This window comes from Strix uralensis, chromosome 1 (genome assembly GCF_047716275.1).
Source record: "Strix uralensis isolate ZFMK-TIS-50842 chromosome 1, bStrUra1, whole genome shotgun sequence".
Taxonomy (NCBI): Eukaryota; Metazoa; Chordata; class Aves; order Strigiformes; family Strigidae; genus Strix; species Strix uralensis.
In genome coordinates this window covers 142,571,012-142,586,518 of record NC_133972.1, presented here as the reverse complement: position 1 = coordinate 142,586,518, position 15,507 = coordinate 142,571,012, and the positions used below count along the sequence as shown (strand labels likewise).

General features: G+C 42.3%; 1 protein-coding gene across 1 annotated transcript in view; it reads right to left on the bottom strand.

The window, feature by feature from the left end:
* Nucleotides 1–6,997: 6,997 nt before the first annotated feature.
* The window catches only part of STMN2 (stathmin 2), a 42,858-nt gene continuing 34,348 nt past the window's right edge, over nucleotides 6,998–15,507 (bottom strand). Inside the window, exons 4-5 of the mRNA XM_074883437.1 lie at nucleotides 11,160–11,351; nucleotides 6,998–8,354 (exon numbers count right to left, since the gene is read on the bottom strand). Of these exons, the coding sequence (XP_074739538.1) occupies nucleotides 8,295–8,354; nucleotides 11,160–11,351 (252 nt within the window). The 3' untranslated portion in view covers nucleotides 6,998–8,294. The remainder of the gene's footprint in view (nucleotides 8,355–11,159; nucleotides 11,352–15,507) is intronic.

Genomic DNA, 15,507 nt, shown 5'->3' with positions numbered 1-15,507 from the left:
CGACTCTACTCTTAAACACCTCCAGGGATGGGGACTCCACCACCTCCCTGGGCAGCCCATTCCAACACCTAACAACCCGTTCTGTAAAGAAATGCTTCCTAATATCTAGTCTAAACCTTCCCTGGCGCAACTTGAGGCCATTCCCTCTTGTCCTATCACTTGTTACTTGGTTAAAGAGACTCATCCCCAGCTCTCTGCAACCTCCTTTCAGGGAGTTGTGGAGGGTGATGAGGTCTCCCCTCAGCCTCCCCTTCTCCAGACTAAACAACCCCCGTTCCCTCGTACGACATGTGCTGCAGACTCTTCACCAGCTTCATTGCCCTTCTCTGGACACGCTCAAGTAATTCAATGTCCTTTTTGTAGTGAGGGGCCCAAAATTGAACACAGTAATCGAGGTGCGGCCTCACCAGTGCCGAGTACAGGGGTAAGATCACTTCCCTGACCCTGCTGGCCACACTATTTCTGATGCAAGCCAGGATGCCATTGGCCTTCTTGGCCACCTGGGCTCACTGCTGGCTCATGTTCAGCCGGCTGTCAATCAACACCCCCAGGTCCCTCTCTGACTGGCAGCTCTCCAGCCACTCCTCCCCCAGGCCTGTAGTGCTGCTGGGGGTTGTTGTGGCCAAAGTGCAGCACCCGGCATTTGGCCTTATTGAAACTCCTACAGTTGGCCTTAGCCCATCGCTCCAGCCTGTCCAAATCTCTCTGCAGAGCCTCCCTACCCTCGAGCAGATCAACACTCCCACCCAACTTGGTGTCATCTGCAAACTTACTGAGGGTGCACTTGATCCCCTCGTCTAGATCATCAATAAAGATGTTAAACAGGAGTGGCCCCAAAACCAAGCCCTGGGGGACACCACTCGTGACTGACCACCAACCGGATTTAACTCCATTAACCACAACTCTTTGGGCCCGGCCATCCAGCCAGTTTTTTAGCCAGCAAAGCGTGTGCCCATCCAAGCCACGAGCAGACAGTTTCGTCAGGAGAATGCTGTGGGAAACGGTGTCAGAGGCCTTACTAAAGTCAATGTAAGCAACATCCACAGCCTTTCCCTCATCCAATAAACAGGTTGCCCTGTCGTAGAAGGAGATCAGGTTTGTCAAGCAGGACCTGCCTTTCATAAACCCATGCTGACTGGGCCTGATCATCTGGTTGTCCCACATGTGTTATGTGATGGTACTCAGGATGAGCTGCTCCATCAGCTTCCCGGGCACCGACGTCAAGCTGACAGGCTTGAAATTTCCTGGATCATCCTTCCGACCCTTCTTATATATGGGCGTCACATTGGCCAGTTTCCAATCTGTTGGGACCTCCCCACTTAGACACGACTGCTGGTAAATGATGGAAAGTGGCTTGGCGAGCACCCCAGCCAGCTTCTTCAGCACCCTCGGGTGTATCCTGTCTGGTCCCATAGACTTGTGTATGTCTGTGTGATGCAGTAGGTCACTGACTATCTCCTCCTGGATTGTGGGGGGGTCGTTCTCCCAGTCTCTGTCTTCTGGCAGAGGAGGCTGGATTCCCTCAATACAACTAGTCTTGTTATTAAAGACTGAGGCAAAGAAGGCATTAAGCACCTCAGCCTTCTCCTCATCACTTCTTACCATGTTTCCTCCTGCGTCTAGCAGGGGATGGAGGCTCTCCCTGGTCTTTCTTTTGCTGTTGACATACTTATAGAAACATATCTTGTTATCCTTGATTGCTGAAGCCAGATTAATTTCCAGCTGGGCTTTAGACCTCCTGATTTCCGCCCTGCATAGCCTCACAGCCTCTTTGTAATCACTGTGAGTCGCTAGCCCCTTCTTCCAAAGGCTGTAAACTCTCCTTTTCTCCCTGAGTTCCAGCCAAAGCTCCCTGTTTAGCCAGGGTGGTCTTCTCTGGCGTTGGCTTCTCTTACAGCACCTGGGGACAGCCTGCTCCTCTGCCATTAACACTCCCTTCTTAAAGAGTGTCCCGCCTTCCTGGACCCCTATACCCTTCAGGACTGTCTCCCAAGGGATCCTGTCAAGCAGTTGCCTAAATAAGACAAAGTCAACCCTTTGGAAGTCCAGGATGTCAGTTCTGCTTAGCCCTCTCCTGGCCTCTCTAAGAATAGAGAACTCTATTATTTCATGATCCCTGTGCCCTAGTCGGCCTCCAATCACCACATCATCCACCAGTCCTTCTCTGTTCACAAAGAGGAGATCCAGCAGGGCACCTTCTCTGGTTGGTTTACTCACCAGCTGCATCAGGAAGTTATCTGCCGCACATTCCAGGAATCTCTGGGACTGGTCCCGCTCTGCTGTGTTGTACTTCCAGCAGATGTCTGGGAAGTTAAAGTCTCCCACAAGAACAAGGGCAAGCGATCGTGAGATTTCTCCTAAATGCCTGTAGAATATTTCATCCACCTCTCTGTCCTGGGTGGGTGGCCTATAGTAGACTCCTACTACAACATCTGCCCTGTTGGTCTTCCACCTGATTCTAACACAAAGACATCCACTCTGTCTTCTCTACACTTGTACTCAAAGCAATCATAACAGTCCCTAACATACAGCACCAACCGACCGCCTCTCCTTCCTTGTCTGTCCCTCCTAAAGAGCTTGTAGCCATCAATTGTCACACTCCAGTCATGGGAGACATCCCACCATGTTTCTGTAATAGCCACTACATCATAATTTTCCCGTTTCATCATGGCTTCAAGCTCCTCCTGTTTGTTACCCATGCTGTGTGCATTGGTATACATGCACTTCAGATGGGCTGATGTTTTGCCCCCTTCCCCCTTCAAATTAGTTTAAAGCTCTGTCAATGAGCCCAGCTAACTCCTGCCCCAGGATCCTTTTCCCCCTCTGGGACAGGTGCATCCCATCTGATGCCAAAAGGTCTGGTGTCCTGTATACTAACCCATGATTGAAAAATACAAAGCCCTGACGGTAACACCAGTCTTGGAGCCACAAGTTCATCTGTTGAGTTCTCCCGTATTCTTCTTCATCCATCCCCACAACTGAAGGGATGGAAGGTTTGTTTAAAAGTCTGTTGCAACTGAAATAACTAAAAGAAATTTAAGCTGAAGCTCAGCTGTTTCCTTACATCACTTGCTTGGGCTGCATCGTGGATAATGCCTTTCATGTCCTCCATCTTCAGGAGCTGCCCGGGTGCTTCCTTTTCTGGAACATGTTTCACCAAAGACAACGTGTTACAGTAGGAAGACATTTTCCAGCAACTGCTACCCAAAAGAAAGGGAAGCTGTCATCACACTGTAAACTTGAAGAAGGAGAATGTTTCTCTAAATAAATTATCAATTACATGCATTCCTACTGTCTTTGTGGACATTTGAATAGAAAAAAACCCCTCAATTAATTTCCCCAGAGCAAGAGTTAAAGCTCAGATGCTATCAGAGCATCAGCAAAACAGTGAAGTTATGAATGGTTGAAGCACAGGCATTTTATTGTACATTGAAGAAGCCTCTAATCCATGGGGAGTCCATAGCAGGCTCTTGTTTCTGCTACTCACAGAGCTATAGGTTACACTTACATATATACTGCAGGCTGGATTTTAGGCTCCTCTGTCTTGTGCCCTAGTTCCAAGTATTGGGGTGGAGGTGGAGAAAGAGTTCAGTTTTTTCCAAGGATGACAGCTTCAAGGGTGACCATCCTCTCTCCTCTGCTGGAAGATGAAGCCTACTTTTCAAACATGAAACACAGCTCCCTGTATTTCTGATGTTGCTTTTATCACCTCCTCAGTCTCTCTTCCGAGAGGGTTACTGTATATTATCTGTTGCTTTCTAGACATGTTTGGAGTTTCAGTCATGCAGATATTCTCACAGTTGTGAGAGTTTCTGATGGTGGTGTTGCAATAGTTGTAATTCTGGCTACTCCTTGTTCCACATGAAAATATCACCCCTTTTTGGTTTTACAGCTACACATGGTCGTGCCACCCATGTTACAGTGGAGTTAAATCTGAAGATGTGTGGGCTCGGTCTTCAGATTTCAGAGCCACCAGCTACCTTATGTAAAGACCTAGTGTAAGATGTGCAGCAGACTAAATGGATATCCGTCTAAGGAAATCCCTGGTGTATTTGGAGATAATCCCCATTATTAAGACTGACCACTGCATGGCACTATTGCACCAGCATCATTTGTGCCAGCCATGGCACTTGTGCACCAGCATGACTTGCACCAGCCCTCAGGCATGGGAAATACTATCTAAAAATTTCCCATTACCTCCCTCACAATATCCCTTCTTCTGAGTGAATGGCTGCCTCCTTCCACTGCTGAAATATGCTCAGAATGGGGCATGTGCTGCGAGATGGCAGTAGGGCCTGCCTCTTCCTGTGCAATCCTCTCTTCTCTCCAACAAAAACCTGATGAGAGAGTTTGATTCGACATGGTGGGATCTCGGAGCAGTTGGATGAGAAGGAAGATGTTCATGATGCCGTAAATGTAGGTTTCGGACTGTGTCTCTCTCCTTCTGGGAGATAAGATAGAACTACTTCTCTTCTCTGTATGGTTTAAGGTTTTGGGAGTAAAACTCTTTCCTACACTGATCACAGAGCCTGTCCCTCTGACAGGACTGCTGAAAGGCAGACAGGTAGACAACTCTGTCCGTGTGTACGTAGGATGTTGCTGTTTGGGGATCCTGGAGTGAAGAAACAGACAGACATTGCTATTTGGCTGTAGAAGGGTTAGGATTTTGTTCCAGTCATTAAAAAAAAAACCTCCACATGACAAGAAACGTGATAACAAATGGAAAAAAAAGGCGTTGTTTCCAAGTTCAGTGATGGGTTTAAACCCTAGATCCAAGCCTCCTAACTTCGGAAAAGTTTGACTTGGTTTGAGCATAAATTTTGTGGCTTCAGTGGGACCATGTGAACTATGGCAGTTTTGAATTGTTCCTGTTTGACTACTTTGGCAGTGTCTTTGTGGCAACCTTGACATAACTGATGGGTTAGCTAATAGGAAACGGAGCCCTACCCACCCTTGGAGGGACAGTCCTGGGACCTGTGGAGGCCACAGGTCAGAAGCGCCTTTCTTGGTGTGCTGCACAGCTCTGCCCTGCTGCTGAGCTGCTATAAATCTCAGTGAGAGGAGGGAGCATCTGCATAGTGCAACACCAGCGCTTCAGGCTCTATCCTGTCCTGTGGGAGGTTTCAGGCAGCCTACGGAAAATGCTCTGCATTTCAGCACCAGCTGCTCACAGCTCACGGCACGTAGTTGGGCACCTACAGTTAATCAAAGTCCTGAGAGTTCTGCTTGCTGTTGAATTAAAAAATAAACTGAGATATTTCAAGTAGCCAGAATGGTAATACTTTAAAAATGGATGTTTTGAATATTTTATTACTTTTCAAGTAATCTATACTTAATCTTTACTTAATCTATAACTCCACATGAGAGACCCATGGCACAAATATGCTTTTGCTAGCACAAGCAGGAAGGAGCTAGGAAGGTAGTACCAAAGCAAAATATAAGGAAATAATATAAGGAAACAGGAATAATATAAGGAAATGGCCATGCTGCAGCTCTTCAGATACTTCTTTTTGCTATTACAGGTTAAATATGAAGTGTATTTTCAAACAGGCTTTCAAAATACAGTTATACCTTAATAAAATGAACTCTAGACCCACAGCTGTTAAAAGACCCAAGTGAACAGGAGCAAAACATGGCTACAGAGTTCACACTGTCTTGTTCTTCACTCATTTCCCTGGTGCAGTCTTGGTACTTGTTGAGAAGCATTTCCCAGTCAATGCTCGGGTCTGTGCTGGGGTGAGCATGTGCTGGGGATCATCCCAACAGGCACTTTAGATATAGACACCCTCGTTTGTGGAAAAGAGTTTAGCCCCATGGAAGCAAGGCTGCCCTGCTTGACCTCAGCATCAGAGATTTGTCCTTGGCCTGTTCTCTGGGCAAACGTAGCCAGCAGGACAAACAGGAAAAGGGCTCGAAGCATGGCCAGAGCTTGTTAAGGCAATGGACAAGGAAAATGGTAAATGACTTGCCACTGGGAAATGAAACAAAAATTCAGGAGCCCTCAAACCAAGATCCTACACCTTAAATTGAAATATAAGCTTGTCTGAATGACCTTTTCTAATGGGGCTTAAAGCAATATACAAACTTTGAAGGCTTGGCAACGCTGAAGTTCATGACACCCAGATTCAAAGGCTGCTATTTGGCTTCTCCACGAGGTTTACTTCCAGTAATTTTGCCAGAAAGACAAGGAATTCGGTGAAGGAAACTAAGCTGCCATAACAAGTTGGAGTACTCCTCTCATTCTGTGGTACAAAGTTCATTGCACACAGAGCTGAGCTTGCAGCCTTGCACCTAGATCAACCTCTGCTGTTTTTTGACTGCAGGCCAAGTCTTCCAAGGACATAACTTGGCTCTGAAATAAAATAGGCTGCAGGGGTCTGAAACTGGCTGTTGCAGATCAGGAGCTTTTGGTCCATCTCTCTGAAAGAGCAAGTAAATGATGCCACTTTCATGACTGTAAATCAGAAAACTAATCCTAGAGGTAATGCTTGATCACCTGCCAATTCTAAGTGGGATCCGATCCACTTTTATATCTCATCTCTGCCGCTCAGCAGCTTCCCTAGCAATTTTGTGTTTTTCAATAAATTCTGTGAATTACCCTGAAAATCAGTGTGTTAACAGCCAGAATCTTGCTGCAGCTATTCATGTATGTTCCCAGAGTTACATTATTCACTTTTCTTTGCCCAAATTGGTTTTTTTTCCCCAATATTGAGTCAAGATTAAGGTGTGCATGTGCATGTGAGTGTAGCTAGTTCTCTTTTTTAATAAACTCAGTGCTAGAGGTCCCATTTGTAGGCTCACTTTATATGGTAATCTTTAAAAACAACCAGCCTAAGCACTGGAAAACACATAGCAGGGGTTAGTCCTGTATTAGCAGACTTGGTTTATTAATAGGTCTTATTTAAGTCTCATTTCCATGCTTTTATGACTACATTAGGTTTTCACCTCACATGGGCAAATGTCAGAGAAGTAATGGAGCGAGAGAAGAGACAAGCCCTTTTTCAGTTCACAGAACCCCAATTCTTTATTAATCACAGCTTGCTCACAATGACATACAGGAAAATAGCACTAATGAAGAGTAGAATATGCAGGCAGCAACCTCCAGGGGGGTAGGGACAACTTCAAAACTGTAGCTATTTTGGGGATGATGTGTTAGGTTTGGTGATACTGTACTTGGCACAAGCACCCTGTCTAGTCATTCCTCCTGCTTCAGCCCTCTTAGTCCTAGATGTCTGTCACTAGGTAGGGTTGGCTAACACTGGAGAGTAAAGGTCATGATGAATGGAAGTCAGCAGTGTCAAAAAAAAAGGTAACAACTGGCTCATGGGTTCCAGGTGAAATATTCAGTAGCCTCTTGTACTATTACACATGTAATGTGGTAGCATCAGATAAGTATCAATAGATCATGGTACCTACAGATAAAGCCACTTGATGCTATCTATTAGTTGCTTCATCAATAAATTTTCAAGTGGTGAATTAAGCTCACTTTACAATTAGCATTTGTATGGCTGATTGGCATCATCCAGAATTTGTCATAGCTTGATGGTTACAATGTACCTCTTAAATTTGCCTCAAACTGATCCCACTTGCTTTCATTCTGTTGCATAGCTGTATTTGTTGCCTCTCACCTCAAAAAGCAGAAGCAACAAGTACTGCAGGTGGCTATTTAACCTCAATTATATAGCACACTACAGAGTCCTGTAGTGTAAGTTGCATTTGAAGAAACTACATTTTAAGAGCCTTTTGTCTTGGACAGCTGAATGTGAAGTCACAATACCTGTGATCTAGTCACTGTTTCAACAAAGCTTATTGATGGCAAAGCAGTCTAGGTTATTAGGCAATGACTGGTCTCTAGCACCATAGAACTACTACTGACCTCGTGGTGGGTTGGAATGAAAGTCGCAGGGAATGGAAGTAGACGTGAGGTGCTTCAAATGAACAGACCCAGCAAATTCAACCGAGTGGAAATAGACAACATCAGAAGCCTGTTACAGGACATGTAAGATTATGAAATAACTTGCATAATGCAATACTTGTATTTTTTAACAAAAATGTAAGTATTTACAAAATAAGATCCAAGTTTTTTAAACATCAAGCAAATCATTCTGCAAAGAGACCGCATTGTTTTTGTTTTTATTTTTGTTTCTTTTTTGAAGTTTTTTATTGAGTTCTTGATTTTTATTTTTTTTAAACCATGTCATACATTTCCCATACTGATATCGCATGATCCATAATAATATAGGCAGGGGGAGTTTACTAATGGTGGGGATGGGTCACATCCACCATTGCTGTTTTCAGCCAGACAGTTCCACCTGGAGCTCCTTGTTTCTACGGACCTCTGCAGCATGCCTCTCCTGGAAAACATCAAGAAGGGAAAAATCAAATCTCTTTCTCATTCTGCTTGCCCAGGGAGGCTCCTGATGACAACCCATTTAGGCTGCGCATTTCATGCTTGTGCAAAACTTGTTTCACAGCACACCCATCTTTAAGTGATGCAACTCAGGAGAGGTGTCATCCACCAGACCATCCTGAAGCTTGTTCGATGCTTACATTCTACTTATACTCTGGAGCTCAGTCTTGTATCTGATATGGCCTTATAATCCTCAGCACCTCACAGTTTCATTTTAAAGCCCCACATAGAGAGGTGCTGCTTGCAGCATAAAATGTGCCATGTGCTCACATTTGCCCTTTGAATTCCTAGATGTTAAACTAAATATAGGGAAGGATGAGTGGGCTTGAATTAATTGCTTGCACACTGTATGCAAGAAGAAGTGTTAGTTACTGTGTTATCTGTAGCATTTGTGAAGCATAAATAAAGGCCCAAGAATTTAGTTCCACCAAGATGGGTCAATCTGAACATCTCAAACATCCCCTCAGGCCGACCAATGAAACTAACTGTCCTCTCCATTCTTTCTGTGGCTGTGATGGAGAAGGGATGTGGTTGCCAAAAGTCAATGCTAGGCCCTTCTGTCAACTTTCAGCCATGCTGTCTTCCCTTTTACAAAAGCAGTCATAATTCATTTAGACTTACTCGAGCCACTATATATTCAGATACTTCTGTGGAAATGGGCCTGTGGTCAGGAATAACAGCTGTCAAATGAATTTAGGAATGTTGTACTTGGAGTATTTGTAAAACTATTATTTTTGTCACCTTCAGGGTTTTAGGGTTTTTGGTTTATGCCTCTTTCAACTGTCAAACTATCAGACTTTTACCTCTTGTGTCTGTTCACTGAAAAAAACCCCAGACAACCAAATGACAAACATAAGGTGACTTCAGTTTAAGGCACTCCTTATGTATTTCCATGCATTAGAGGGTCTTCTATGGTAAAAAATTCACAGAAGTCAACAGTTATCTTTTTATTCTCTGAGTTGGACTATGGATCACAGGCCAAGACAGTTTATTGCAACAACTGAAACTGTAAACCACAGTTCTTATAAGATCCATAATTCTGAATGCTAGATTTTATAAGGGATTTGTTCCTCAGGGCTGTATTAACTGCAGTATATAGAAGTTATCTTTGATTGCTAGAACACCTAGACACCAATACCTTGGGGCATTCACAGTTCTGTGTAACTTCTGAAGATTTGGACCTAGATATTTCACCTCTTCTTTTCCCGCACATTCAGGGTTTGCTTTCATGTTGGCAAAACTATAGTCATGCAATTTTTAATTACTGGTATGTACAAATGTTCCCAAATGAGTTATGGTCATCTTTGTTGAGAAGCCTTCTTTGGATTTCATGGACATATGCCATCATATTGCTGTGGAAATGGGGTTAACAGACTGTTAACATTAACCTAGGACAGAGAGATGTTTCAGCTGTCCTTCCCATTTCCTTTTGGATGTCAAGGATGGCTAATTGGCTTTTCCCTTTGTTTTCATAAACTTTGGGATATGTGCCTGCAAACTAATCTAATGCAAAAATGCCAAGTAAAAACCAAGTTCTTAAGCTCAAGAATTAACCCATTTGCATACTCACTTGTAACATCATCCTTCGGTTTCTGTTGTTTCTTTCCTACTCTCTGAGACACTTGTCTCCATCAAAGAAGCAAAGGTACTTATGAAGAAGATCTCATTGAAAACCACTGAGAGTTATTTTCTTTCTGTTAGTCAATTTACTAACATATTAGAAAGTTTATCACTGAGAGAAACAAGTGATCACTCATGGAGAACTAATTATTTTTTTCTTAACAGTTCTGAATCTTTATTTGCATGTTTCCCTCTCTTGTGCAGAAGAGTTGTTTTGGAGAAGGGCACATTTGGTCCTGCATGGTGGGGTTTGTGATCTACCTGTTTCTTCTGGTTGCACCAAAGGTCTCCAAAGAAAATTTACTCTCCTAGTTGCAAGACTTATGGAAGACCAGACCTTTCTGATATATATGAAAGATTTTATCCCATATTTTTTCATCTTTGAGAAACCAAGAACTACAGACATAGGACAACTGTTTGATTTATCAATAACTTTTCTTGAAAGACGAAATCTAAACACAAGTGACCTTTCATTTGTTCACAGCACTTCTTAAAGCTAGAAAATCAAACTTTCTCTGGAGAGAGTCCAGTGAAGGGCCATGAAGATTAAGGATCTAGAGCATCTCTCAGCCTCTCCTGTGAGGAAAAGCTGAGAGAGTTGGGACTGTCCAGCCTGGAGAGAAGGCTCCAGGGGATCTCATCAGTGTGTGTAAATACCTGAATGGAGAGTGCACAGAGCCAGCCTCTTTGCAGTGGTGCCCAGGGACAGGACCAGAGGCAATGGGCACAAACTGAAACACAGGAGGTTCCCTCTGAATATCAGGAATCACTTTTTCACTGTGAGGGTGACCAAGCACTGGCACAGGTTGTCCAGAGAGGTGGTGGAGTCTCCATCCTTGGAGATATTCAAAAGCCATCTGGACATGGTCCTGGGCAACTGTCTCTAGATGGCCCTGTTTGAGCAGGGGGGGTTGGACCAGATGACTTCCAGAGGTCCCTTCCAGCCTCAACCATGATTGTGTGATTATAGATGTTCAGTCTTTCAAAAGTGACTGGTGGTTTGGATAGGCATCAGGGGCTCTGACTTAAAAATTGCTCAAGCTGAGATAAGAGCTACCCACAAGACCTCTTCAGAATGTTGATTAGATTTTCCTTTCTAGTCTAAGGTGAGGAGTGGTGGTGTAGTTACCTTCTCTTGGAGACGTTCAATAAGAGCAGCTAAATTAGCTTCACGGTTTTCTTTGATCTGTTCCATTTTCAGTATCAGCTTTTCCTCTGCCATTTTGCTGAAGTTATTGTTCTCCTCCAAAGCTTTTTGAAGCACTTCTCGCTCATGTTCTCTCTTCTCTGCCAGATGTTTCAGCACCTGGGCCTCCTGGGACTGGAAACAGAGACACACGTGGCTGAAATGAAATACTCATGTGGAGCAAAGTAACCTCCATAGGGCAACATTTCACTGAGTTTGGAAACTACATAATGTTTGTTGCTTTGTTGTTACATGCACTGTTTGGAAAGATCACTTCTGTGTACAAACCAGATTAGCTTCAATAACAGGGGTTTAGAGGCACTGGCTAAACGTGGGGTACACGCCTGAGGCAGCAGCAGAGAAGTGTCCAAAGCACTTCTGTTAACAAGAAATGCTGTCATGTGTTACTGACCCGGGTTGTCTGGGTTACTGCAGTGGTTGCTCAACATCTGACAGCTGCAGACTTTTAGCTATAAGACTTTTATTTGCAGAGATAGGGGATTGGGGGCTGAAGGTATGTACAGTGTTAAAAGGGAGGTTGCCGACATGGGAGAGATGCCTATTTCAACTCGGTTAGACTATTCTTTAATGTGCTTGAATAGTTAATAACAGGCTTTGAAATTTACTGTTGTGAAAGACAGAATCAATTCAGACAATGTTTTTTTCCAGTGATTTTTATGTTTGGCTTCATCTCACTGATTAGGAAGGGGAAAATGGGTTTTTATTCTATAGAAAACAAAAAAGCTAGTTTTAGTTAAAAATTAAAATTTTGCAAGGAAGATGAAAACTGCAGGTAGGCATTAAACAGATGCAGCCTATCCACAATACTGTGTTATTCTTCTTTGTAAACTCATTGCTCAGAAGCATAAGCTTTGTTATTTATTTTAAATCAAATTACTAACATGAAACCACTAATCCTAGGAGAGAAGCCAAAGAACTTGCAGCATTGCGCCCACCCTCCAGGCAAGTCTAATCGAAACAACAATATGTTTCAGAGGGCTTATTTGGAAATGATAAAAAACATTGTGCGCTTTTGGATAAAATAAATTAGAGGGAGCATGAGAAGCAAACAAAAAACAGGGAATGAAATATGGCTCTGGAAAGCTAAGTGCATATTTCAGTGCAGATCACAATGCACTGTTGTCATTGTTACCCGTGAAAATGAATTAGTTTAAGGCCTAAATTAAGGACTTTAACCAATAATTACAATTAGAGGTAATGAATCCTATTAAATTCTATCATGTGGCTTTAAATGGAGTGAAAAAAGCTGCAATTCTTTTACATGAGTGAGATCCAACTAGGAGGAGAAAACAAATATTTCAACAAAGGTAAGATACACATAAAGCCAAATGCACTGACGAGGCAAATTAAGCAGATTCTAGAAAAGGCTGCAAAAGCCAGGCAGAACATCTTGCAGCAAGACACCGGAGTAAAACATATCTATCTTTGAAAGGCTGTAATGGTTTGCTTGAGATCAGAGGAAAGAGCTACTTTCATCCATCTTGGCCACTTAATATATTTGCTTTCACCTCTGACCTGGTTGCTGTTCAGGGTTCATTTCTCAAACTGTGATCCCTGGAGCACTTACTGATGGGAATGGTCTACTGAAATGGTTGGTACCTTACAAAGCTGCTTCCTGGCTCTTACCTCCATTATAGCATATGTTGAACAGAGAGTAATAGAGCAAGCATTTTTCAGACCCTTGACTGACAGAAAATAACTGTTTTGCAGGCCACAAGATGCTGCAAATGGGAACAAAAAGTCCCCAGACAGGTACAGCCAAAAGCAGAGGGAGTTTCACTAGTGGAGAATCAAAGGAGGATGAGCCAAACAGAAAAAGAGCTGGGCAAAGAAGGAATTTTGTAGACTAATTGAAAAATCATAAAAGCCCCATAAGTTTAACAAAAAAAATCAATAATTTTAATAATCATATAATAAAAATAGGTTATTTTGAAGCAAAATATTTTATTTCAGATACTTTGCATTTAACATTTGGTACAATGTAAAACTGAAATAATTGAACATCTTCATCTTGCTTTACCATTTTTGGACCAACTTCAGTGGTTCAGTTTGACCAGTGCTTGTGAAGTTACTCTGCATTTTGTGTTTAATTTAGTATTCCATGGCAACCTTTCACCTTTTTGGAAAAGTTATGGTCATGAAATTTTGGTTGCTGATATGAATTTTGTGAACCCTTTGCTTAAGTGATCTAAAAGTAACTTTGATTATCTAAGAATCTATTTTCCTTCCTGTTGGGAATTTGTCTAGAAAAGGTACTATGATACTAATTGTAATGTCCTTTCCCATGAAACATTTAAGAAGTGACTTGTTAATTTGAAAGGCTAACATTTAATCATGTTTAAGTACGTATATATAATGTGTTATAAAATCAAACCTTTTCGGATTTGGAAAACAGACATTTCCAAGGACATATCCAGGGTCTGTGGAGATGCTATAAAAAAAAGTAAGATTTGGACTGTGCCTATAAGCAGCATTTTTGAAAAGAGCATTGGCTTTCAATGGGAGGTAGCAAAATGCCTTCGAGACTTTGGGGCACTTGCCCATTTTTTCCAGATTTGTTTTCTTCCATTCAGACCCTTTGCCATCTGGAACTACTCCTCATTATCATAAATCCAGGAGAACAGCAAAAAATTAGAGTTCCACATCAAAGTACACACAGTTCTGGAGGCTACACTTGCAGACAACACACTCAAAAGTAATTTGTCCACTAATGCACGATAATGAAGAAAATCCTTATACTCTAATTCAGTATTTACTGGATGCAAATTGCATTTGCACCAGTAAGCATTGGAATGAAAGATAAACCAGGCCTAGGAACTGACTGAGCAATCCTCATGCAATTTTTCTCTATGATATGCCTTCAATGGCATTCCTTTTCCTCACTCAAAATGTTCAAGGTACTCAGACTGGTTCAAAACAAAGGGCCCCTCCTCCCTGCCACAAAACATCCACGGGGTAGAGTCTCATTTAGACTGATGTTCCTCTTTCAATGCTGTCGTACCCCAGCTGTGAGTCTGCCTGTTTCCCTGGTGTTCAGAACTTTTTTGAAATCCCCTTATGACAATTTTGGAAGGGTGTTGGTATGTTTTTGTACTGGATTGTCAAACAATTTTCTGTTTCCAACACATTTGGCAAAAGAACTTGGCCATCCTGTCTGTTCAAACTCTACTACACATCCAGAAATGGGTAAATGAATGACTCCGGATACCTAGTGGGGCTGGGATTAATAGACTCCCTTTGTTCTTTGTGTTGGCTTTTAACTGCTGTGTTTGGACTCCCATGGTCTTGATACAAGATTCCAACACGCATAGGAAGTTTTTATTTCAAGTTTATTTTCAATTTGGTATTGTTTGAAGTGCTGGAAAGGATATTTTCAAAACCTTGATAGTCCATGTTCTAACACACTTGCAAATAGCTTATGATAAGTGCTTCTTGTACAGCTATCATGAGAAAATGAGTAAAAAAAGCTGGAAATGGGATGAAAGATAAAGAAATTAATAAGGAGAGTAAAGTATGAAATGGCAGAGAAAGAAAAAATCAATACTCAAGGAGAAGTATCCAGAAGCCACCTTAAATATAGCAAGGCATAATCAATGTGGCTACAGCTGCAGCATCTAATGCTAGATGTGGAGGAATAAAACTGTTGCAAAACATTCCTGGTACAGATACCTTCACTCCTAGAAATGTACTGCTGTGCTAAAAAGAGGGCTAATGCAGGCAAACTCCTACGATATTCATGTCATATTTCTAAAGGATCATGTGCATCCCCAGTTTTCAGAGACGAGTGATTCAGAAGGAAATCCACGTCTCATACATAGCTGGCCAGAGACAGATGCAGACAACTAAACACTCACTTCATAAGCAAAATTATTTATGGCAACTGGCTTTGGAGATACATATCTTTTAAAATTACTACTCAGAGGAAGAAAATGCCTCAGCAACAGGTGCTTTATTTTCTCACATTTATCTATTGTTCTTTGACACATACACCCAATATTGAGTAATTTATGCAGAGATAAAATTAAAGGACTACTTTTAAATAAGAAATGGACTCAGACAACTGCTTTTAAACTGAGATTTTCAGCCTGAATGCATTCCCCTTAATTACTAGGATCTTTAGTTACTAGGATATATGAGGCACACTACCAGTCACGAGAGCTCCACTTTCATAACACATTCATTCACTGGCTGGATTTTTTAAAATTCAATTGTTCAGCAGAAGCTGCATTAACCTTGGTATTCTTCAGTGCACTGTTTATTTGAGAGATAC